Source organism: Thalia democratica, chromosome 4 (genome assembly GCF_965202585.1).
Source record: "Thalia democratica chromosome 4, ktThaDemo2.hap1.1, whole genome shotgun sequence".
NCBI classification, from domain to species: domain Eukaryota; kingdom Metazoa; phylum Chordata; class Thaliacea; order Salpida; family Salpidae; genus Thalia; species Thalia democratica.
This window is the reverse complement of record NC_139168.1, coordinates 39136219-39158505: the sequence shown is the minus strand read 5'-3', so window position 1 is coordinate 39158505 and position 22287 is coordinate 39136219. Positions and strand designations below refer to the sequence as shown.

Genomic DNA, 22287 nt, shown 5'->3' with positions numbered 1-22287 from the left:
GAGACTCGTAAATAATTAAATTAAAATGTCTGATTAAACTCTTAGATAGTTTATATAAGAGCAAAATTGTTCAAGTTTTACTGAAATATGTGCTAAACCAACGAAAAAGAATTATAACTATCATTATCATAAAAAAGGTACAATATCTTAAGTTGAATTTTTATCTGCATTTCAACTACCATAGTGTTGATGACTTTGAAATAGTTCTGTCAAATATGAAGTTTACTATTTACTGCTTGCTTCACTTTCGTCCTGAACTCTGTTTATCGTCACATTAGCTGAAATTGCTCCGGATGCTCCGGAAACATCATCTACTTGTTGATTAGCAGGCGATTGCGGTTGTGTCGGCTGGGGTTCAGTTAATTGAGGTTGGCCTTGGGTACGTTTAACTTGGGGAGTTTGAGCTTGATATTGAGTTTGTTGAATCGTATTTCCACTCGCTATATTCGTTGAAGATGCTCCTGATTGTCCGTAATCATCAACAGCTTGATGATGAGTAGGCGAGGGAGGTTGAGGAGACTGAGATGATTGATCTTGAGCAGGTTGAATTTCAGCAGATAGAATTTGATGAGGTGGTAGAGCTTGGATAAATTGATCTTGCTGAGGTTGAATTTGGGCGGGATACGGAGGAGGTTTAAGAAACGTGTTTCCTCTAGTTTGTTTCATCGGCATGAATCGGGCACCTCTAACGTTATAGTTTGGATTCACAAAAGGACTCGCTGACATTTGCGCTTGAGCAGCTCCTCTGCTATCAAACTGTCCTCTTTGCTGAAGAAACTGATACTGCATCTTCCCACCTCCTTGATTTAAATTAGCATAAAGAGGATTTTGTGTTAGCCTTGGTTGTAGTATCTGTGATGGCTGCATTCCATGCGACTGGAAGTTGTGCATTGGTGACGGTGCTCTTTGGCGAACAGCTGAATAGTTTGGATACAAAGGAGGCCTGTTAGTTTGTGGGATAAAGCCTTGTTGGTACGCATAGGGTGGGTTAGGCCCAGTTTGCATTTGAGCTTGGTGCTGCCGATTTAATCTCATCGATTGATTTAGCGTAGAGCTTGAAGTGCCAGTTGCCCGACCGTAAGGCGAGTTATTTGCGCCAGAAGGTACTGGTGTGACTAAAATGTTTATGTTATTGATCACAAAATTTCCTAATACAAATTGAGGTGCTATTTGATGCAAAAACACAACTGAGAAATGGTTAGGGTGCGCTACCAAAGAAAATAAAGTGATTCCTTGTGACTTATAGTAGTTTAATATTGCATCTCTCGTGATTCCTGAACCAGTTCCCGGGCGGATTCTGACACGTGTGACTGGTTCCAAATAACTCATACTAGCTATAAAGGTGCTGTAAAATAGTACTTATTAATTTTTAATTAATTGCTTCTTTTACTAAGAGGTAAAACTATGTTTATTATAAATAGTTTACAGCTTAAACTCTTTAATACTATTGATTATAAAATTTACTTAGGTATGTCTAATTTTTATATCCATATACATGTATATATTATATTTTTAAATAAGTTTTTAAGATGTTGTAGGTTTTATTTTACTTGATACTTTGTTATTAGGATAATATCTAAAGCTAACACTAATTATGTGTCATTTGAAATTATTTATAGACACCCAAGTTTTGTGGGTTTAATACATTTAAAAATATATACTGGAAAGTTTTGTAAATAAATGAACTAGATAGTTATGTTGTAATGAAGCAGATCAGTTTTTGCTTAGTGACACAAACTTATATAATTCAATGTTAAATAACATAATTAAATATTTTAAAGAGTAAACTTGCTTGTAAATAAGATCTACTCAAGTCTCTATATTAGGTTTTATTAATAACTTACGCTGTATATTTACCTAATTGATTCACAATCACACATTATAACTTAAATTTTACTAAAAATACCTTTGTAGATGTAGTATAGGAATAGGTTGATAATTTTATTTCAATTATGTATGTAGCCATAATAGAACAATTTTAAATGTGTTTATCAATAATTAAATAGTGTTAACTTATTAGACGTAATAATCTAAAAGTACTTTAAGCAAAACCATGAGTGTACTAATAATTTATTTGAACATTAAATTGCTTTTTAGAATAATAATTAATGTGTTTAAAAGTCTTAGTTGAAATTACTCTACCATACAAAAACTATTATTATTTGTTTTCTGGTAAAGTTGTTATTTACATGAAATTCTGATTAGCATATGAAGAGGTAACATAAAAAAGAAACATAAACTTCTTTAATATTTTAAATAATGCTTCTAAAAACGTTGTCAGCCAATAAAAATTGGTTGCCCTTCACAATAGTTTGTTATTTTAACCTTGTGTAAAAATTTTTTTTATGGATCGGAGCAAGTTTCATTTTTATAATTCTTGAGTAGTAGTTCTTTTCAAAATAGTTTGACTTCCTAATAACTACATTTATACAATTACGTTAAAATAAAAACAAAAAGCAAATAAAAAGTTGTATGAAACAAATGGCATATAAACACATGCTTTTATTTGTATCTTTAACGAGAGTTATTATTAAATAATCCTTAAATGGTCAAAGACAGTTTTTACGTAAGTTTTAAGAAAATGTGACGAATAAACTATTTAAAACATAGTTAACGACATGAAACGAGAAAAAAAAATGCACTATTTATTTCTGATTAACAAGAAGTTTTTGTTTGTTTAGTGTTATTCAACAACTTAAAGCTCTGCATATTATTAATTTAAGGATGAAGGTGCTAGTATGCATAAAATAAACTAGTTTATGAAAACTCATTTTAGTACTTTAGCAAATGTATAAAAAAAAAATAGAGTTTTCTGTTCAAAATTTCAAAGAAATTTGATAAGATATCAGAATTATTATTCTTGAAAAAAAAGTTTGTTTTTTTTAAGGTTGAACACTTTTTTTTTACTGCAAAACTTATTCTTTCAAGGTTTATTGTCTTCTTTTTTCTTATTATCACTTTAGTTAGTATCTAATAGTTTTTGTTTATTTTCTCTAAAAAATAATAAATGCTAAGTTTTTTTTTTAATCTTAATTTTTATACTTTACCCAATACAGTGTTTACTTTTTTATATCATATAAATATTTGACAGTTAAACATACCACTTTCATTAATAGAAAAAACTAGATTATCCTTAATTGGTAAATCAATTAACAAATAAAGGTAAGCTAATGTAGTTTTAATTCATATGCAATATTACTAACTTTTGTATATAAAAACATTCTAACAAAAACTATATGATTTTTATTAATGCTTTTTATAAAATAAGTTTGATATTGATAGTTACTTAGAAAGAAAGTTTACATTGATAGTTAGGAAATTTTAATAAAAGAACTGTATTTTGTTTTAAAGTCTTTTTTTATAAACGGTAAAAATTGTGTTTAGTTATTTTTTAACTTTTCCAACCCATTAGCTTTGTAATAATAGAGAAAAAAAAAACACAAAAATTATAACAAAAAAAATATATATAAACACATACTTAATTATTCTTATCCTTGAAATAAAGTTGTTAATAAATAACCGTTAAATGATCATAAGAAACGTTTTACAAGAGTTTTAAGAAAGTTTACTGAATAATTGTTTTAATTAGGTTGAAAATCAACCGAGCATTTTTTAATTTACTCAGTTTTGTTATTTTCAAAAACTTAAAGCTCCGTGTTTTTCTAATTTAAGGAAGATAAAAACGCTTGAGTAGATTTAATATTAAAATTCTGGTGCAAAATTTTAAGGAAATTTGATACCAATGAAGATATTAGAATTATTATTTTTGACAAAAAATATGTACTAAACAAAGTTTTTTTTACAAGGTCTGATACTTTTTTTCTGTAAAATTTTGTTTTTCAGGGTTTATTACCTTTTTAATTTTTTATTATCACTTTAGTTTGGGGGAAGCATAAAGGGGGAGGGGGCATGAGCAGTAAAGGGGCCACAAAAGGAAACAAACACCAGATATTCTAAAGAATTTAAAAAATGGTCTTCAGCGTTTTTAATGGTAGCATTTTTGAGAAATCTTGTTGGAGGGGGTCATAGCTTTGAATTTCTTTTTAGGGTATTTTTCGAAAAAAAAAATTAGAAACACTGATAAAGGAAAACCTTAAAAACAAAAGAAAAAAACAAGCAGCTTTAATTTTAAAACCTTACACTGATGATTTTTAAATTTATTTATCTCAAGCTTTAGACAATTTGATGCTTGAAAAACAGTGTAAAAATCATAAATAAATGTTACAAGAGCAATAAGACAGACTGAGAATGTATAAGTAGCTTTAAATTAGTTAAAGAACAGGTTCTTTAAAAAAATAAGAAAATTTATGATTAAATTAGTTTAAATAGGATTAATAAAACTAAAAAGTAAATTACTTCAAAAGCAATGTTAAATATGGTTTGTTGTGCTGGGGAAGAGCAAATAAAAAATGTATAAATGGTATCAATGTTCTCATAAACAGAGCACTTAGATACATACACTAAAAGAAATATGTTTTAAATAGTGTAAAAAAATTAAAAGCTCAGAAAAATTATTAGATGTTAAAAGTCTGTATCTATATGAATTATGTATGTTTATGTTTAAGTTCAGCAATAATTTGTTAGCAGATAACTTAAAAAATTACTATACAAGTGTAAAAGATGTCCATAATTATGATATAAGGTCTTCAGAAACCATTTTTTTCCTACCTAGATTCAACAGCAAAATAGGTTATAAATCGCTATCCTACCAAGGAAGTAAGTTGTGGATTAAGCTACCGTTATATTTAAAAATATAAGTTATTTTCGAAAGTTCCAGAATGAACTTAGACGTTTTGTATTATAATGTGATTAACAAGGTCATTAGTGATCATTGCTACTCGTCTATTTACTTTTAAGGAGTTAATAGTATTTATCATTTAATAAGCAGCCTTTTTATTTATTTTTTATTTATTTTGTTTTTTTGTTCAAAAGTTGAAATGTTTGGTTATAATAACAGTGGTTTAGTCTAGATTAGGGGTGGGCAACGTACGGCCCGCGGGCCGGATCCGGCCCGCGGAGTGAAAACAACCGGCCCCCAAACCTTTTTTGAACATAAATGGAATCCGGCCCGCGAACAAAATTGATCCGGCCCGCGAGTGGATGATCCGGCCCGCTTAGCATTTTCAAAACTTAAACTATATCTGTCCTGCCATAGTAATTATTACGAAATTTGTACAAAACCTTTTTTGAATTGTTTTCACAAAACAAAACTGTAAGACTTTGACCCCGAAAAGATTTTATAAATGAGTTATTTTTTATGGCGATAATAACTGTCTTTTGTTAAAGTACCTTGTCCTGTTTCGAGTCAGTTAAAATAATGGTTTCTCAAGTTATCTAAAAACAATTGCTGGCTGAACTAACTTTAATGATATTACCTACCATAACGACTTTCATAAAAAATGGACGTGTCAAAAATTGCTGTCTTTCCAAGATGTGTAGTGAGTTGTTTTTAAAAATGTTAAAAAAAGTTTTTTTTTCTTAAATATTGACAATTATTTAAAGTCAAACTGCTCAACTTTACACTTCAATAAAATATTCCAAGTAACTTCATTTTAGTGTAAGTATTCTTGCTAAACTCTTAAAACTTTACATTTAAAACATAATGTGACAGTGTTATGTGTTATTTTTTTTTTTGATTATATTCGTTAGTGAAGTTGATCTTAATATAAAAGTCTATTAAACTCATATGTTTATCATTTTAAGTATATCAAATAAACTCTTTTTTATTTTAATATTTCGTTATTTTATGTTAGTACTTTTTTAAAAGTTTTTTAAATGGATTGTTTTATAAAGTTATTTCTAAAGTACAAAAGTTAGTTAAATTTCATAAGTTATTCATGACTGTTTGATATTTTCAAAGTAAAAGTATTAAATTTTAAGTCAAAGTAGTTTGTTATCTAGCTTTAACTGCTTTTTAGATAAGTTGGAATAAAAATTTAAACCAAACATATAATTTTCGTTACTTTTAACATATATTTAGATAATTTTATGTATTATTGAACAAGTTAAAGTTTGTTAACTTCAAAAAATGACCATGAAACTAGTTGCATTGTTTGAGACTTCATACATTTGCAAACAAACATTTCTGACCATAAACATCAACAAAGATTTTAAACCTAATCGGTATTCCAGAGCACTTGCAGATTTTCTCAAAGTGTCATGTAAATAGATTTAACAACTCTAATATATGATCAACCTTAAGTGTTTCATTGACATTTTTTAACTTTTATTTTACTTTTTATGGTAAAACTGTTTATTATATCAGAATTATTTTTTGTTTTGTTTCTTATATACGTGCTAAAATGTAATAAAACTTTATTAATTTATTTAAGTTGAAAGGTAGTAGTTAAATATGGTAATATTAGTTATTTTGAATAACATTATTAATGTAAACTCCAACCAAGGATTGCTAAAATTAGATAATTTTGAGTAGTTGACAATTTTTTAATGTCTTAGCTTAAAATTTTAGATTCGAGTAACTTTTAGTAAGTAAACTAATGTTTTTATAAGATTATACTTATAAGTAGCATTAATTCGGTCTAGATTTATAATAAATGTAAAGTTGCGAAACTTAATAAAAACTAATATGAAATTTCATACTTGAGAACCTTGGTAATAAAATAGTTGATTCAAAATTCTGAAATACCCGATCAATTAGCATCAAGCCGGATTCAAAGCTTTTTGAAATAAGTTTCCCCTATGATCCTGATCTTGGTCTTAAATTAGTATTTAGCCGGATCCGGATAACATTTTCAAATTAGGATCTGGATCTAAAAAAGGATACAGCAGAATCCGGTAGAACACTAACTCGAAATGCTCCGGCCCGCTGACGACTTATTTTTTTAGGATCCGGCCCGTCAATTTTTTACGTTGCCCACCCCTAGTCTAGATTGTAGCATTTTCTATCTAATTATCTTTAACTATTTTTTAAGATTACTATTTAGAATTATACTTACATTTTTTTTTAGCACGTCATTGTAAAAAAAGTTATAGATGTTTATACTTTAACAGAAAATAAAATATTTAAAAAGTATGCTGAGATAAATGTTTTAAGCAAACTTATGCTAAAAAATTTCCTTTTCTGAGAAAAAAAATTAAAAAAAAAACTTCTTGTTTATGTTTACAAATATTTTTGCCTTGTAGTATTACAATCTTAGACTTAGACAAGTATTCAAAATATGAAAAAGTATATTTTAAAACAGAAAGATTGTTTTTTGTTGTTAATATTTTTTTTTCTTATTAGAAGCAAAAATTTAACAGTACTAAACTTTTTGTTTTCATTTTTAAAAGTTAAGTTCAGTTATGGTAGAGTTCACTCCTTTAAAGTTATTAAAAAATTATGCGATAATTTATTTATCTACTTCGGGGTCGGCAAAGTGCGGCCCGCGGGCCAAAAGATGTCCTCAAAGCAAAAATATGCGGCCCAAGAGGTACTTTTTAGCTAAAAACATACTTTTTTTCAACAATAAAAATAAAAAGTTTTGTTATAAAAACTTTAAATTAGGCTGTTAGTACAATTAATACTCTATAATCGTGCTGTATTATTGCTTATTATATTATTTATTGGTTTTAAAAAGTATTTCTTTAGTGATTATAACAACTATTATAAAATAAGTGCGGCCTTCGAAGACTTTTTTCTAAATAGTGCGGCCCGCGAGCGATTTTTTTCTATGAAAATTGGCCCGCGAGTCAATAAAGGCTGCCGACCCCTGATCTATTTGAATGTAAAGTTGTTTTTACTGTTCAAATAAAATTATTAAATAAAATAAATATAACCGTTTCAGCACAAAATACTGATAAAATTAAAAGTAAAAATATTTCAGCGTATTACATTTTTACTTTTTTTAAAGAGGTTGTAACCTTTCATTCAAGTATTTATATATTTGCTATAAGTATTGTTTATCTTCTTTTATAAGTTGATCTAAAGTTATATCTATATTTTAGTTCTTATGTTACTAAACAATTTTTTAAGTATATTCTTATACGCAAAATTCTGTTAATTTTCGTTTAGCTTTTTTTATTTCGTTTAACAGATTGTTTTATAACTATTGAAATATTTAAATGATAAAAAATTATATCTAATAGCTCGTAAGAAACTTTATTAGCATGTGGTATACGACTCGATAAGCGAAGGGTTCCTTGATACACCAAGTCAATAAACAATATATAATTCAATGTTAGCACCAAAAAAAAACTTGTGTACAGATTTATTCAAGTTTTATTGGTAAAGATTTTATATAACTTTTTAAATATTATGGTTTTCGAAAATTTTATACTTGTTGAGTAACATATAAACAACAGAAATTTATAATAATATCTGTTTTTTTTAATTGTGAGTTAGAATAATTGTTTCAGAAGTCTCTGTTCACGTACCATGTAAAAACAAATCAGTAAGAGTTTTAAAGTTGAAGACGACAACAAAAAAATGGATTAAAGAATACTCGACAATAAAAAGACTAATTTATACTTACTGATATTCATTTAGGTAGTTGTATGTTCTTAATTAGAGGTAGGTAAACTACGTCCCTCGAGCAAAATATGATTCACAAAGTAAAAAAATTGGGCCCGCGACATTTCCACGTGAACAACTACTGCAGAAAAAGCAAACTTAAATATTTTAATTCAGGAAATAGATAGGTATTTTTTTAATATGGTAGTAAACTGTAGCGTATGTTTTATATTTTCTTTTTTTTTTATTTACTTGCTTCATACATACACATAATTGAATTTAAAGTAAATCTTCTCGTTCCTTTAAAAGTCTGTTTAATGTGATGGTTAGTATAAAGCTTTTGTAAGATTCAGCTACCTGTTTGTTCATATCAGTAAAAATAATTGCAACGATAGAAATACACAAAATCATTTACTAGTTAATTTTTTGTTTTCAATATTGGAACTAAGATTATAAAATATGATTATTTTGGAAGTTTGCCTGCTAAATGTGATGTTGAAAGATATCAAATCTGAAATAATTGGGAATGAGTCAAATTTGCACGAATGGACACTTTTAAACAAAGACACTTTTGCACGAGAGTAAAAAAAAACATTATAAAAAAATCAAGAAAAAAAAGTTACCGGGTTAAAGGGTAAAAAGTATTAGAAATAAAAATAATAAGTAATAAAAAACAATAATAAGTAATAAAATAACAATCAAAAATAATAATATTATTAATTTAAAAAACTAAAAAAAGTTACCGACCGAGGGTAAAAGTGATAGTAGAAAGATAATAAAAAGTTTAAACTAATAAAAAAAAATCAACCCGGGCAAAAATGACCATTCGTGCAAAAGTGTCTTCATGCATATTTGACTCCTTACCCGAAATAAGGATGTTTAACTTTAGAATGTTCTTTTTACTAGAAAAAAATAAATAAGCGAAGTTGTTCTATGTTTTTCTTATAATTAAAACACTTTAGAACAAGTTTTTAGAACTGACCGTTATCTTATTAATTTAACTTTAATATATATTCGTTTTTTTATTTTAATCGATTTTTTAACCAAGTACTAAATTGAACCCTTGAATTTATCAAAAACAGTTTAGAAATTATTTGCCTGCTTCTTTTGTAATATCTTGATATCATAAAAATATTAATCATGGAAAATTTTTATAGAAGGCTAAAAATAGAATAATCTAGGAGTTTAGTAAGAAATTATTTTTTACAAATATGTTTAAGTTTTTATAACTATTCCATTCAAATATTGCATTAGTTATGGTTTTATGTGTAAATAATCGATAACTTATTTTTAAAGCTTATTATAATTACATTGCTAATAAGCTTTTAATAAAATTTAAGCTAATTAAATACAATCTGCGATATTCTAACACATCATTGTGACGAAGCATTAATTTCCAATAGTGTTTTTATTCTTAAATTGGTTTGAAATATTTTTTATACAAAATTTTGTTATCGGTTCTTCATTTGTAAGAATTAGGTGATTAAATTTAAAACTTTTTTGTATAAATACTAAATCTTATTAACTTTTTTCAAAAACTTTAAAGTTTTACTTTTGAAAAGCTCTGACTTCGGAATCCATAATCTATTAATGTTTGTTATTATTTAGTTTTAATGATAAATATGGTCATAAACCAGTAGCTTATCAAGTGTTTAAAAATCTTATTGGTGCTTATTTGAAAAAAAAATATTTGCAAAGTTTACAATTAACCTAAAACAAATCACTGATAAATATCATTTTACAGCCATAGTATAATAAAGACAGCTTGTGACTTCATAGAGTAAACTAATAATTTTTAAAGTTATAAGTCATAAGTTTTCAAACATCCTCAAAAGCATAAGTGTGAAAAAATACACAAATTTGTCACTTTGATATATGACAGACTTAAACTAACCTTGTAATATATACAGAGCCTAAGTTATAAAAACACGGTTTAAAAAAAGTGACATGGTAGTTTAAAATCGTGTTATAAGCTCCTTTGTGGAAAATAGCTGAGGTAAGTAAAAACTATGTTTAGAACAAAAAAAAAAAAAGAAAAAATGTTAGATGTGTGAACTTTCAGTTTTTTTACTACAATACAAACCTAAACAAACAAAAACTTTACTACTCTTATAACAATTTTATTTGAAAAAATAAGTGCAGAATTAAGTTTTTACTTGAAAAATTAATTTTATTAAAAAAGTTTTAGTTTCCGGAAAATTTTATTATTTTTATCAACCAAAAGGCATTAACTTTATTTTTTGTCTGTAAAAATTCAAAACAAAAGTGAATAAATTGTTATATTTATACTAACTTAAATATTTAAAAAACAAGAATAATTAATTTTGATAAAACTTTACTATCAAACTTTGTTTTTTATAATAATAATAATAGCTAAGCATAATAATAGCTTAACAACCAATTAATTTTTCTTTTAATCTTCACTCAAGTATAAATTTTTAAGCGAATACGTTACAAAATAATTTACTATTTTAAACTCTGAGCAATTGTTTCAAACAACAGAAGATAAGACAAAACGAAGCCTTCAAAACTATGCAAAAAAAAATACAATTTATGTTTGCTATAGAAAGTAAAAGACAATATCCTAAACAAAATTTACTATTAGAAGTATTTACACATTTAAATTTATTTTTAAATATTAAAAAAAATTTAAATATTAATTAATTTAAGTAATTCGAAAAACATTTTTAAAAGGGTTTTTAAATGCTTTTAGATTTAGTCCCAATTCTAAACCCTCCAACGATAAATTAGATGTGTATTCAGTTTGTGTTTTATACCCATTCAGTTCATTCGAACTGTCCGCCACCGGGATAGATGGGCTCCTCGGGCATGAAGTGGGTGTACCACAGCAGTGTCTTCTTCTGCCCCACATCCGGGTGCCTTTTCAGTGGCACGTGATTTTTGCTCGGCACTTCGTACCTGTACACCGGTTCACTCATATCTGTTAATAAATTAAATTTTTAGAACTATAATGCAAAATTACTAAAAAATTTCAGAGAGGTACCGGGTTAGATAAATAAACGAATTGATTCGTCTTTGATAATATATTTACAAATCAAGTTAAAAAACAATAAATAAACTCCAAAAATGCTTAGAATACTTTAGCTATGCTAAGAAGAAAAAAATATGTATAAAAACATTTTAAAAGCTTATTTTTTCTAGTTCTATTCAATTACTAGTTTTTTAATGATTAATAAATATTTATTATTTAGATTCCGCTGGGCTGTAATATGAGTAGTTATTGGGTGAGATTATGTTTTAGTCTAATGGTTATGTGTAGACAGAAACTGTTCACATAAATTTATCTTTAAAATTTCAGCTATGCAAAGATTTATAAAAAATTTGAAACCATTAGCTTGCTATGCAAAATTTAAGTGTAGTAATATTTAATTTAATTATTGTTTATAAATACGAAAACTATAGACTTTACTCACACAAAATTTAAAAATAATGCAAGCAAAAAATATTAAAAGCCATGTTAGCAGTAGACTTAATTGATTACTTTTAATTTATTTTAATTTTGAGCACTTGTTGAAAATATTTTCAACAGAAAACAAAAAATTAATCTCTCACCCAAATCGTGGAATTTATCTTTAACTTTACCATCCCACATGGTTTGGAAGAACCTTGCTGAAGTTGGAGTGATGAACTTCTTGTATCGATCATAAAACTTCTTAACTGAAAACTCGCGTTCACTCAAGCTTTCACTGTTACAAAAAACTCACATATAACAAAAATTTACTCAACTACAAGGTTTGATTATATAAAAAAATATATACCATTGTTTTATCTATAAAACTAGTTGATTTAAGATTTTTTATTAGTTCAACCTGCTCTGGAGCTTCTGAGCGTCTAAGTTTAGATTTTTTGACTGCTTGAACAAAATAAATACTATCCTGTGGAACCCGGTGCCTCTCATGGGGAGCGGCATCAGGTACGGAGCTTGAACATCTCCTGATTCAACATTTCCTCCGCATATGTTTGTTCTGCGTAATAATTTATAAATACATATTAATAAAAATAAATCAATTAGGTTTTTTTTTAATAAACTGACCTAAAATTTAAATTTCAGCCTTTTTTTAAGTATTTTTTGTATAAACACAGGGTTACTAAATGTTTTTGGCAAATTACAATAGATTTTTTGTTTTAAATTGAAATTTTACTTTTTGACACGGAAAAATTATTTAAAATTACAGGTTTTTTTAAGCTTAAATTGTCAAATTCCAGGTTTTTACAGGATTTCAGGTTTTTGACAACCCTGTAAACAACTTAAAAAAGGATTGTTTAAAGTATAACTGTAAAAAAGTTGGTACAACAAAAACCAAAATTTTCTTATATATTTTAACAATTTCTTTTTTCAAATTAAACTAATATTTTAAAAGTAAACAGTTTTATACGGCCAATTATCGGGTTGCTACTTTTTTAGACAAAAAAAACTAGGTCATTTTGAATTTAGTGTGATGGTAAAAAAGTAAAGCCTTTGCAGTTATTCTATTTTAATATGAGCTCATTTTCAATTGCATACTACTTAAATGCAAAGCTGATGTTACTACATTTTTTAAGTTACTATAAAAGCTTAAATTAATCAATATTTTAAAATTTGTCATTGTAGAGTATTTATCAAACATATTTTTTGACACCCTAGAATGTTTAAACACATGAGTATGAATATATAATTTAAAACTAGTGATATTTATTTAAATCTTTAACTAAATTCACTTAACTTATAGAACTTGTTAAAATTTGAATAATCCTACTACTTAAAGTTATCCTTTAAAATAATGCTATCTTACAAATACTAGTTAGTAGTAGCCACAAGGTGTTAATTATTTTTTTTTAAGTTTTAGTACCATAACGTGAAAAACAATGTAATAATTTTTTAATAACATTTATTTTTTAATGAAAAGTAATTTACTCTTTTAAAAGTTAAGAGTTTTTTTATTTAATGTAGCTTGATTTAGTTTAGTCTAAGTTTTTTTTACTGATGACAATGTAACTTAAATAATGTGATAACATTTATAAATATATATTAAATACATTTATTGACAAACTTTGTACTTAAAATAAATAGTATTAACATGAAAATGGTTTACAAACTTGAAAATTATAAAAAGTCATTATAAAAAGTTTTGACAAAAAAAATTATGACTACTAATTATGACCCTTGAGATTTTTTCCCAAACATTTTACGACTAAATTATACAAAAAGTCTTCAACATAAAGCAAGATTAGTACAAATAAAAAATCAAAGCAAGCTAATAAATTTCAAAAAAGCATGTTTATTGTAAATAAGTAGGTGATGTATTGGTATTAGTTGACAAAAATAATATAGAGATATTATTTTAAAGTACAAATACTTCAAAGCGTATACTTTAACTAACACCATCCAATGAAGGTTGTGCTCTTTTTTACAATCTGTAATATTTCCATCCAAATTTACCATGAGAAGAGTGTAGTACTCACCTTCCTCGCTTGGAAACGACACTATTGGTTGATCAACAGCCTGTTGGTGAACAATCGGTGGTTAAAATCGCGAAGAATCACAAATGCTTTTAAATATATTATTTTAACAAAGAATACTTTTAATACAAACTAAACATTAAAAACATAATTTCAAGCTAAAGGTTTAAAAGACATAAATAGTTTGTAAATATGTTTTCATTAAATACTTATACGTACTTTTTCTCTCTATGTTTTAATATATCAAAGTTTCAGATTTCTACAAAAACAGGGTTGCCACAGATCAAGCTTAAAAATTTCCTGACTTTTTTAAAACAAACTCTTAATTTAAACTAATTTTAAAAAACATAATCAAACACTTGAAACTCTATAAGGTTTTCAATCTTATCTTTATACAGGTTAAAACAACAGTTTTTTTTTGCTGAATTCAATTCTCTAACTTCCATTACATCACTTGAACCATTTGTGTATGATTGATGTATTTGCAATAAACAAATCTATCAGCAAAGTATTTGTATTTTCTAACTTATAAACACAACTTGTCTGGAAAAAGAAAGAATGTTTTAGCATTTCCTAACATAAATGTACCTAAACAAACGAAAAAACATATATATAACTTTTACAATTAAAAATTTAAAACAATAACAAACTTTTACAACTAAAACCTTAAAACAACAAATATCTTTATCGAACACAGTTTTTTTACTGTATGTACTAAAATTTATTTCCTCCGTTTCTTTATTAGTACTTTAACCTCTTCATCTAATGAAGATACCTGGCCTACATACCGCTTAATATTCTTGGCAGTTAATACCATTTGCCTTACTTTATTTAAATCGTTCTCATCTGCTGCCCCTAACTTGTCGAAGAGAATCATTTCTCTGAATCTAGCCACAGTTTATTGGCTTCAGTTCTTAACTTTTTGCAAACACTTTTTACCAAATCAAGGAATTGGAAATTAAGTAATTTAGTAAATTTATAGAAAAATTTAGCGATTTTAGTCTGACATTAAAGGAATTTTAGTTAATTTTTTATCATTTGAAGGCTTTAGAAATTAAGGAGTTTTGTAAATTTGAAATAACAAAATGATGTTTTTTCAAATTTTGTTAAACTTCCCGATTTTTTTTTTCAATAACTCCCATTTTCCTGAATTTTCCTGACTTTTGTCATTTATTTTAGTTTTCCTGACCTTTTGGCAACCCTGAAAAACCCTTTAAAGTTTTAAATTTAAAAAAATGATTTACATTCAATTAGAATTTTTTATTATTGAAAGAAAAAACTATAAGGGTTATGAAATATTTTTTAATCAGTATAACTACATTGAAATTATATCTTTTTAATTTTTGAATTTCCAATAAGATTTTTAAAAGTATTTTATTCTATTTTCGGACAGTTTTAGATTAATGTCTTAACGATCTAAATATTGTTTAAAACTGAAAAACAAAAGTCTGATTTTTCCACTCATTACAAATTTAGTGTATAGAGGGTTTTCAAATATTTTTGGCAAAAATTCTCCAGATTTTTAAAATTTCCTCCAGGTTTTTAAAATTAAACATTTCTGGGTCTATTTATACTTTAAAGTTAAATTTAAGGTAAAAAATTGTGTTAATTAGTACAAAAACATTGAAAAGATACTCTAAAGCTACTTTAAATGTGTTTTTAAATAAATAAAAAATTTTATGATAACAATTTTTTTTTATCTATATGATAGATTTTTTGATTCAAACCAAAATTTTACTACTATAATGTTAAAAATTCCAGGTTTTTCCAAGTTTTTTTTTCAATTACTTAAATTCCAGGTTTCTATAGGTTTCAAGGATTTTTGACAACTCTGCGTATATAGTGATCATAACATATAATTTATAGTATAAGTAAACATATCTGTGAAAAATATTTCAGCATTTTTTTTTACACAACTATTTTAGATATTTTGAAACTAAATAAAAGTTTTATTTAAATTAAAATCACACCAAAAACAAAACTAACATCAGCTGGCGACAGCTGGTTACCATAGTACACGGGGTTTTCATAATCTCCATCAGCATACGAAACGTTCATCGGTTGCACCGGATTGAAGTACTTGTTGCCGAACATGTGCTTGTATATTGAGTTGTGATATAGTATGCCAGTCAGCTGCTTGACACCTTCATCGCTGAACTCCCACTCATCTGTCAGTGCCACTTCGTCCAGTTTCACTAAAAAAGGAAAAGGTAGAACATAAAAAAAACAATACCATAGAAATTTCTCGCTTACTATTTAGCATATTCAAAAAGTAAGTTAGTTTTGAACTAATGAAAGCATATAAAGCTGCTTTCAGTAAAAAGAGCAAAAATTTTTTGATTGCATGATACGACCAATTTTTGACAACGAAGTCAATAAACTCAATGTTTAATAATTTTTCTTTTAATATGTAATTTAAAGTTTAATTGTTTATTTTTGCTTTAATCTAATCAAATTAATACAATGAACTTCTAGTTTAGAAGATTCTGTAAAACATAAAAACTCTAGAACACTGATTGATTTTTTTAAGTTTTGTTCATTATTCTATAAATTTTATTAGGCTTTCATGGAAAATCAAATGACTATTGTTGGAAAATATTACAATGGCTTTCTTACCTAAAATACTTTAGATATAAATTTACAAAAACTTAACTATTTTATGTAAAGGTGAAATAAAAAATCAGTTATCAGTAGTTTTTGATATAGATTTTAAAACTTTACTTAACTTTATTAAGTAATCAAAATAAAATAGTTATTTACATGCTTTAAAAAACTGCATAAATTTAAAAAATTTTGAAGTTTTATAGTTTGAAACAAGTATAAATTCAGTACTTAACGTTTGTATACAAATCAAATAAACTAAAAAATTAAGGCACAATATTTTGATAAACTCTAAACTTTTGAATAAAAATTGTGTTGGGATTTAGAGCTTTGAAAAACAAAACAAACATTTTCGAAGTCTAGCATCTGCTTCAAGATTTTTTCGGTTTTCAAACAGTTTTTTCGCGTATTCTTTTTTATTAAGTTCAGCTTGGATTAAGGGAAAACCAATATCTTTGTAAGTCAGTGGATCTGCAAAAGAACAAATTTAAAATTTAAACTATCTCCAATTCATGGTTGCCACTGATCAAGCAGAGAAAAATTTCCTGACTTTTCCTGACTTTTTCCTGACTTTTTACCAAAATTTTCCTGACTTTTCTAAATCAAACTCTTAAATTAAACTTATTCTAAAATACATAATCTAACAATTGAAACTATTAAAAGATGTTCAAAATGTTTTGAGAAAATTTTTGCAGTTTTATAAAGGATATTTTACTAATTTATACCAGATGAAGGCATTGGAAATAAAATTAAATATTTTTGTAAATTTCTAGGAAAATTTTGGAATTTTTTTCTGACTTTAAAGGACTTTTAATTAATTTTTACCATTTGAAGGCTTTGGAAAACAAGGAATTTTGTAAATTTAAACTGACAAAATCTGACTTTTTTTTTATTTTATCAAATTTCCTGACTTTTCCTGACTTTTTTTCAAAACCCCCCATTTTTTCCTGACTTTTCCTGACTTTTGTCATTTTTTAAAATTTTTCCTGACTTTTCCTGATTTCCTGACTTTTCCTGACCGAGTGGCAACCCTGCCAATTACTATCATGACAATTTAACTCAAACAATAACTTCAACCAAGATGTTAAATATAAATACATTTATTGTTCATCTTCTCGTGAATTATTATAGACAAGTCAAATGATATCTATTTGTTTTACTCTAGATTAATAACTACTTTCGCTCTATAAAAACTCAACAAACTGTCAACTGTGAGATATTTATCCATGGTTTTCCATTCAAGTCGTTCTGCTTGTTGCCTTCTTCGTTCTTTTTCTGCTTCCTTGGCGTAACTGCGCAAAAAATATCTTTGAACTTCTTATCATTTACTAACTCTGAATACATATATACACCAATTAAAGTTATACATAAAAAATTAGATTGATTATTGTTAGTAAACTATTTATAAACTTAACTGTTGATATTGAGAACTTTTTTCTTTCTAGAAAATTTTCATTTATATGTCTTATAAATTTATCAATCGTAATAGCTAAACTAAAAAAATAAATGATAAAATACATGAAGAGTTTATTTGTTTTAAATGAATCTAGGAAAAAAGTTTATCTCCAGTAAATTCACATCAATATACACTAAACTTTAAGAAGTTATAGAATGATGAAAAATTGCTCACTATATAAAATTCATTGATAAATACATAGTATGCTACAACTTGCAATATTACACATGCAAATGACCATTAACTAAATTAAATTAACTGTTTAGATTAAATATTAATAACAGTTATATAATAGTTTTTTATTTATGAATTACAAAATAAAAATTGTTTATAAAAAAATATAAAATTTATCATAATAATAACATGATGCTTTGAATAAGATTTCTAGAAGGTTCCTAAAGTATACAACAGTCTACCTCTTGAGTATGTAATTTTTAGGCATACATAATTTTTGGCAAAGTAAAGTCATAAGTTTATGTTCTAGAGGTTATCCAAACTTTTTTTTCAAAGAGCCCCGTTAAAAGCAATTAAAAAAGCTATGGCCCCCTCCAACAAGATTTCTCAAAAATTACCATGAAAAACAGCTAAGACATATCTAAAATAAGTTTCAAATTATGGCCTTGTGGCTCCCCCTTTTACAGCTTATGACCCCCTAAATTTCCTAATATTTTCAATAAAATATAATATAGTTTCAAAACTACCATTAAAAACGCTTAAGACTTTTTTTTTGCTCTTTATCATCACCCCAGAATATCTCCTGTAAGTTTCAAATTATGACCTCATGGCCCCCATGTGGCCCCTTTACTGCTTATGGCCTTCTAAGTTTTTGTAATTGCCCTGTTTGGGAAACCCTGTCTTAGAGGAAGAATACTGTACTTTTGTATAGATAAATATTAAAATTTAATTCAAACTATCACTTTTGGCTTTAAATTTCACAACATTTTATGAATATAGGAGTTTATTTTAATGTTTTTTTGTAGATTTTAAATAAGGATTTTATTAGGCTTTAACTAAACAAACCCATACATATCATTCATTTTTTAGTGTAATACTATAAACATTTTTCAAAACTATTTTACAACTTAAGTTCATGTGGACCATTCTTAGTTTTTTTTTTATTAACTTATTTTTGCTAACTTTTAGTTTAAATTATGTTTTTAAAAAACAACTTTAAACACTTTTAAAGTATTCAAAATATAAGGTTCACTGTATGTTATTGTCCAGAAATAAAACTATAAGCTAATAAAAACAGAAAATACAGTAACAAACAAAATTAACTCATGACTTTCAACTTAGTGTAATAGTTTTTTTTTCAAATTATATTTATAACTAATTTGGTGTTACTTGTAGCTAAATACAAAAATTACTATTTTGAGAATATAATGACTTAAAATAAAATTTAGAAATAAATATTAAAATTTTTTTTATAGTGTTTGCTATAAATAAAGCATTAAACTACTTAAACACAATAATCTAATAACAATATTTTAACAAAGTTTTTAAAACATTATTTAAAGTTTAAGTCTTTTTGATAAAAAAAATTGTGCATTTGTATGGACAACTAAAAACTATTAACCTTTTTAGACCTCCGTAAACAGGAAGATTTTCCTTACCAAGAAACTTATCATTTGGCATGACTTTTTGTTTTGACTTAGGGTGTATTCTTTCAAACCCAATTAATGGTGATCTAGCCTTCTGTATAAGACAATTCATTTCATGTTCATCTTTTTGTTCTTTTTCTAAAAAACAAATAATATATTTTAACTATTTAAAATTGTTTATTAATAAATATCATAGCAAAACAAGATCACTGAAATTGTGTTAACAACAAATTTAAACATTACTCTTTCTTTATATAACTAACACATGTTAACTTGTTAACACACTTCAACGAGCTCTGTAAAAAAATATATACTGTAAAGAAAGAATAGATACTAAAGTAGGTGTAAACATGTGTTTATTCAAATAAAAATAAAAACTATAGGTTATTGTAGATTAATGATTTATGATAGATACAATGTATAATTTTAAATCTAATTGTTATAAAACTATTTAATATTTGAAAAAACTAAATCTAGACTATGATAAAGTAAAGTACAAAATAAAATATCAAATCAAAATATAAACTACTCACATGAAAGTAGTTAAGAATAGACATTTATTTGAATGTTTAACAACAGTTTAGTCTTAAAAATTAGTATTTCTACCAATTTTTATGTGAGTGCTTCATATTTTGATTTGTAATTTTATTTTGTACTTTACTTTATCATAGTTAAGATTAATTATTACAAACATTAAATAGTTTTATAACAATCGGATTTAAAATTATACATTGTATCTATTATTAACCATTAATCTAAGTTAATCTATACTATTTATTCTTATTTTTAATAAACACATATATCCCCTACTTCAGCTTCTATTCTTTCCTCACAGTATTTAGTTTTTTACAGAGCTCCGTTGATTGAAGTGTGTTAAAACTTTTTAATACACAGAAACACGTGTTAGTTAAATAAAGAAAGAGTACTGTTTTTTGTTATTATAAGTATTTTTAGGTAGCTTTAAGCCAAAAATGAGCATGTGTTTAAAAAAAATAACTTTATGCAATGCTAAATTATTATTATTTATTTCTTTAACTAGCCTAAACTAGTATGTTTTTTTTTTATATAACTGTATTATTGACAACAACATTCTCAATTATTCAAAAGAATAAAGATTAAAACTAATTAATTTTTAGGGATGGAAATCTCAAGCTGCTAAAATCTGATTATTAAATATATAACTACTAATTTTAAATACGTAGTTGTTATAGACATATTTTTTATATAAAACTTATTACTACCAAGAGTGTTTAGTGGTATTAAATATTTTTGCTATAAAAACTTTGAATGCTTAAACAGTAGCAATTACTTAGTATATTTAAACAGGCACAAATGAGCTTGCATTACAAATTTTTTTTTGAAAAATAAACTCTTTTTTTTTTAATTTTTGTGATAAAATTTTTATTTTTTTAATTTAGTTAGTTAATTAGAAAATTAGTTTTTTCCTTTTAATATAAGGAATATTTCCTGCAAATTCGAAGAAGATTGCTTGAAAAATAAAGGAGGAGATAGATTTTTAGTGAATTTTTAATTTAAAGAAAATTGACCCTGAAAAACTTGCGGTCCATACGTTTGTATTGGAAACTTTTTACAAAAAATAAAATGTCTCAAAAGTCAAATGATATTTTTGAATTCTATAAAAACTGGCTTGTAGTTTGTACTTAAAGCTTTTATATAAAAGCATAGTTAATTTTTGTAATAAAAAAAATGTCAGACCCCCCGATGGCCTTAATAGAAATAAAGTGCACTTGTATGGATAATTATAGGAAACTGTTTTAAGAAATAGACTAAAAACTAAAAAGCTTATAAACTCAATATAACAAAACCCAGAAAAAATAAAACATTGAAAAAACTAATTTTGTTACCAACTTATTTTATTAAACTAAAATAAATTTACTGTAGTAAACACAAACTTAAAGCTTTTTTGACGTTAACTTATTGAGTTTTTAAAAGAGTAAAATACATTTTTAAGAAGCTCACCTGTTTTGTTTTCCTTCAGTTTCCTTGTTGCAGGTAAATGGGCTAACTTATAACCACTTGCATAACATCTTTCGAAGTTCAGTGGAAGTTCTCTTGGTAGATTGAAAAGTTTGCTTTTTAAAATTAAAGACATTACACTACCTAGATAGCTATATAAAAAATTACTAAGGTTTCTTTTAATATTATTAAAATTCAAGTAAGTTAAAACATAAATATTTTTAAGTTTATAATGAACAGCTACAATAATAAAGCTTATAAACTATTTTTAGGTTGACTCAATGAAGATTAAATTTGGTTATACTAACAAAAAATATTAATTGTAAATTCTCTTTGTAGTAGTTTCTTAATTTTAAAGTTAAAATTTTGTACTAAAATCTCCTACCTATAAAACTGTTTTAAATTTAATAAATTTATATATTCAAGGTCTACTACACGCCTTAATTTGAAAATCATTAAAAAAACAACTACAATACATTTGTGTTATTTTATACAATATATGCATGATTATTAGTGAACTTATTTATTGAATGGCTCTAAATACTTTTTTAAGGCCATAGGGGGGTTGCCATGTTTTTTACAAGTTGATCTTATCTTAAAGATTTTTTTTTAAGTTTTAAGATGCTTTTATGGTTTTAAAAAACTCGCATTATTTTTTGAGATATGATCAGTCAAAGTCGGGCCGCATAATAGGTTTCCTATGGGATGGGAAAACTAAAAAACAGCAAAAAAAGACTATTTTG

The 22287-nt window shown here is 25.9% G+C and overlaps 1 protein-coding gene across 1 annotated transcript; it reads right to left on the bottom strand.

The window, feature by feature from the left end:
- Positions 1-10651: 10651 nt before the first annotated feature.
- On the bottom strand, positions 10652-21692 carry LOC145834407 (large ribosomal subunit protein mL38-like). The gene is made up of 9 exons (XM_082941831.1): positions 21548-21692; positions 19543-19705; positions 17714-17802; positions 16859-16981; positions 15896-16104; positions 13831-13952; positions 12280-12435; positions 12023-12156; positions 10652-11390 (listed from the first exon to the last, which is right to left on the bottom strand). The coding sequence occupies exons 1-9, from the start codon at positions 21678-21680 to the stop codon at positions 11236-11238; spliced, it is 1284 nt and encodes a 427-aa protein (XP_082797957.1). The 5' UTR covers positions 21681-21692; the 3' UTR covers positions 10652-11235.
- Positions 21693-22287: the final 595 nt, after the last annotated feature.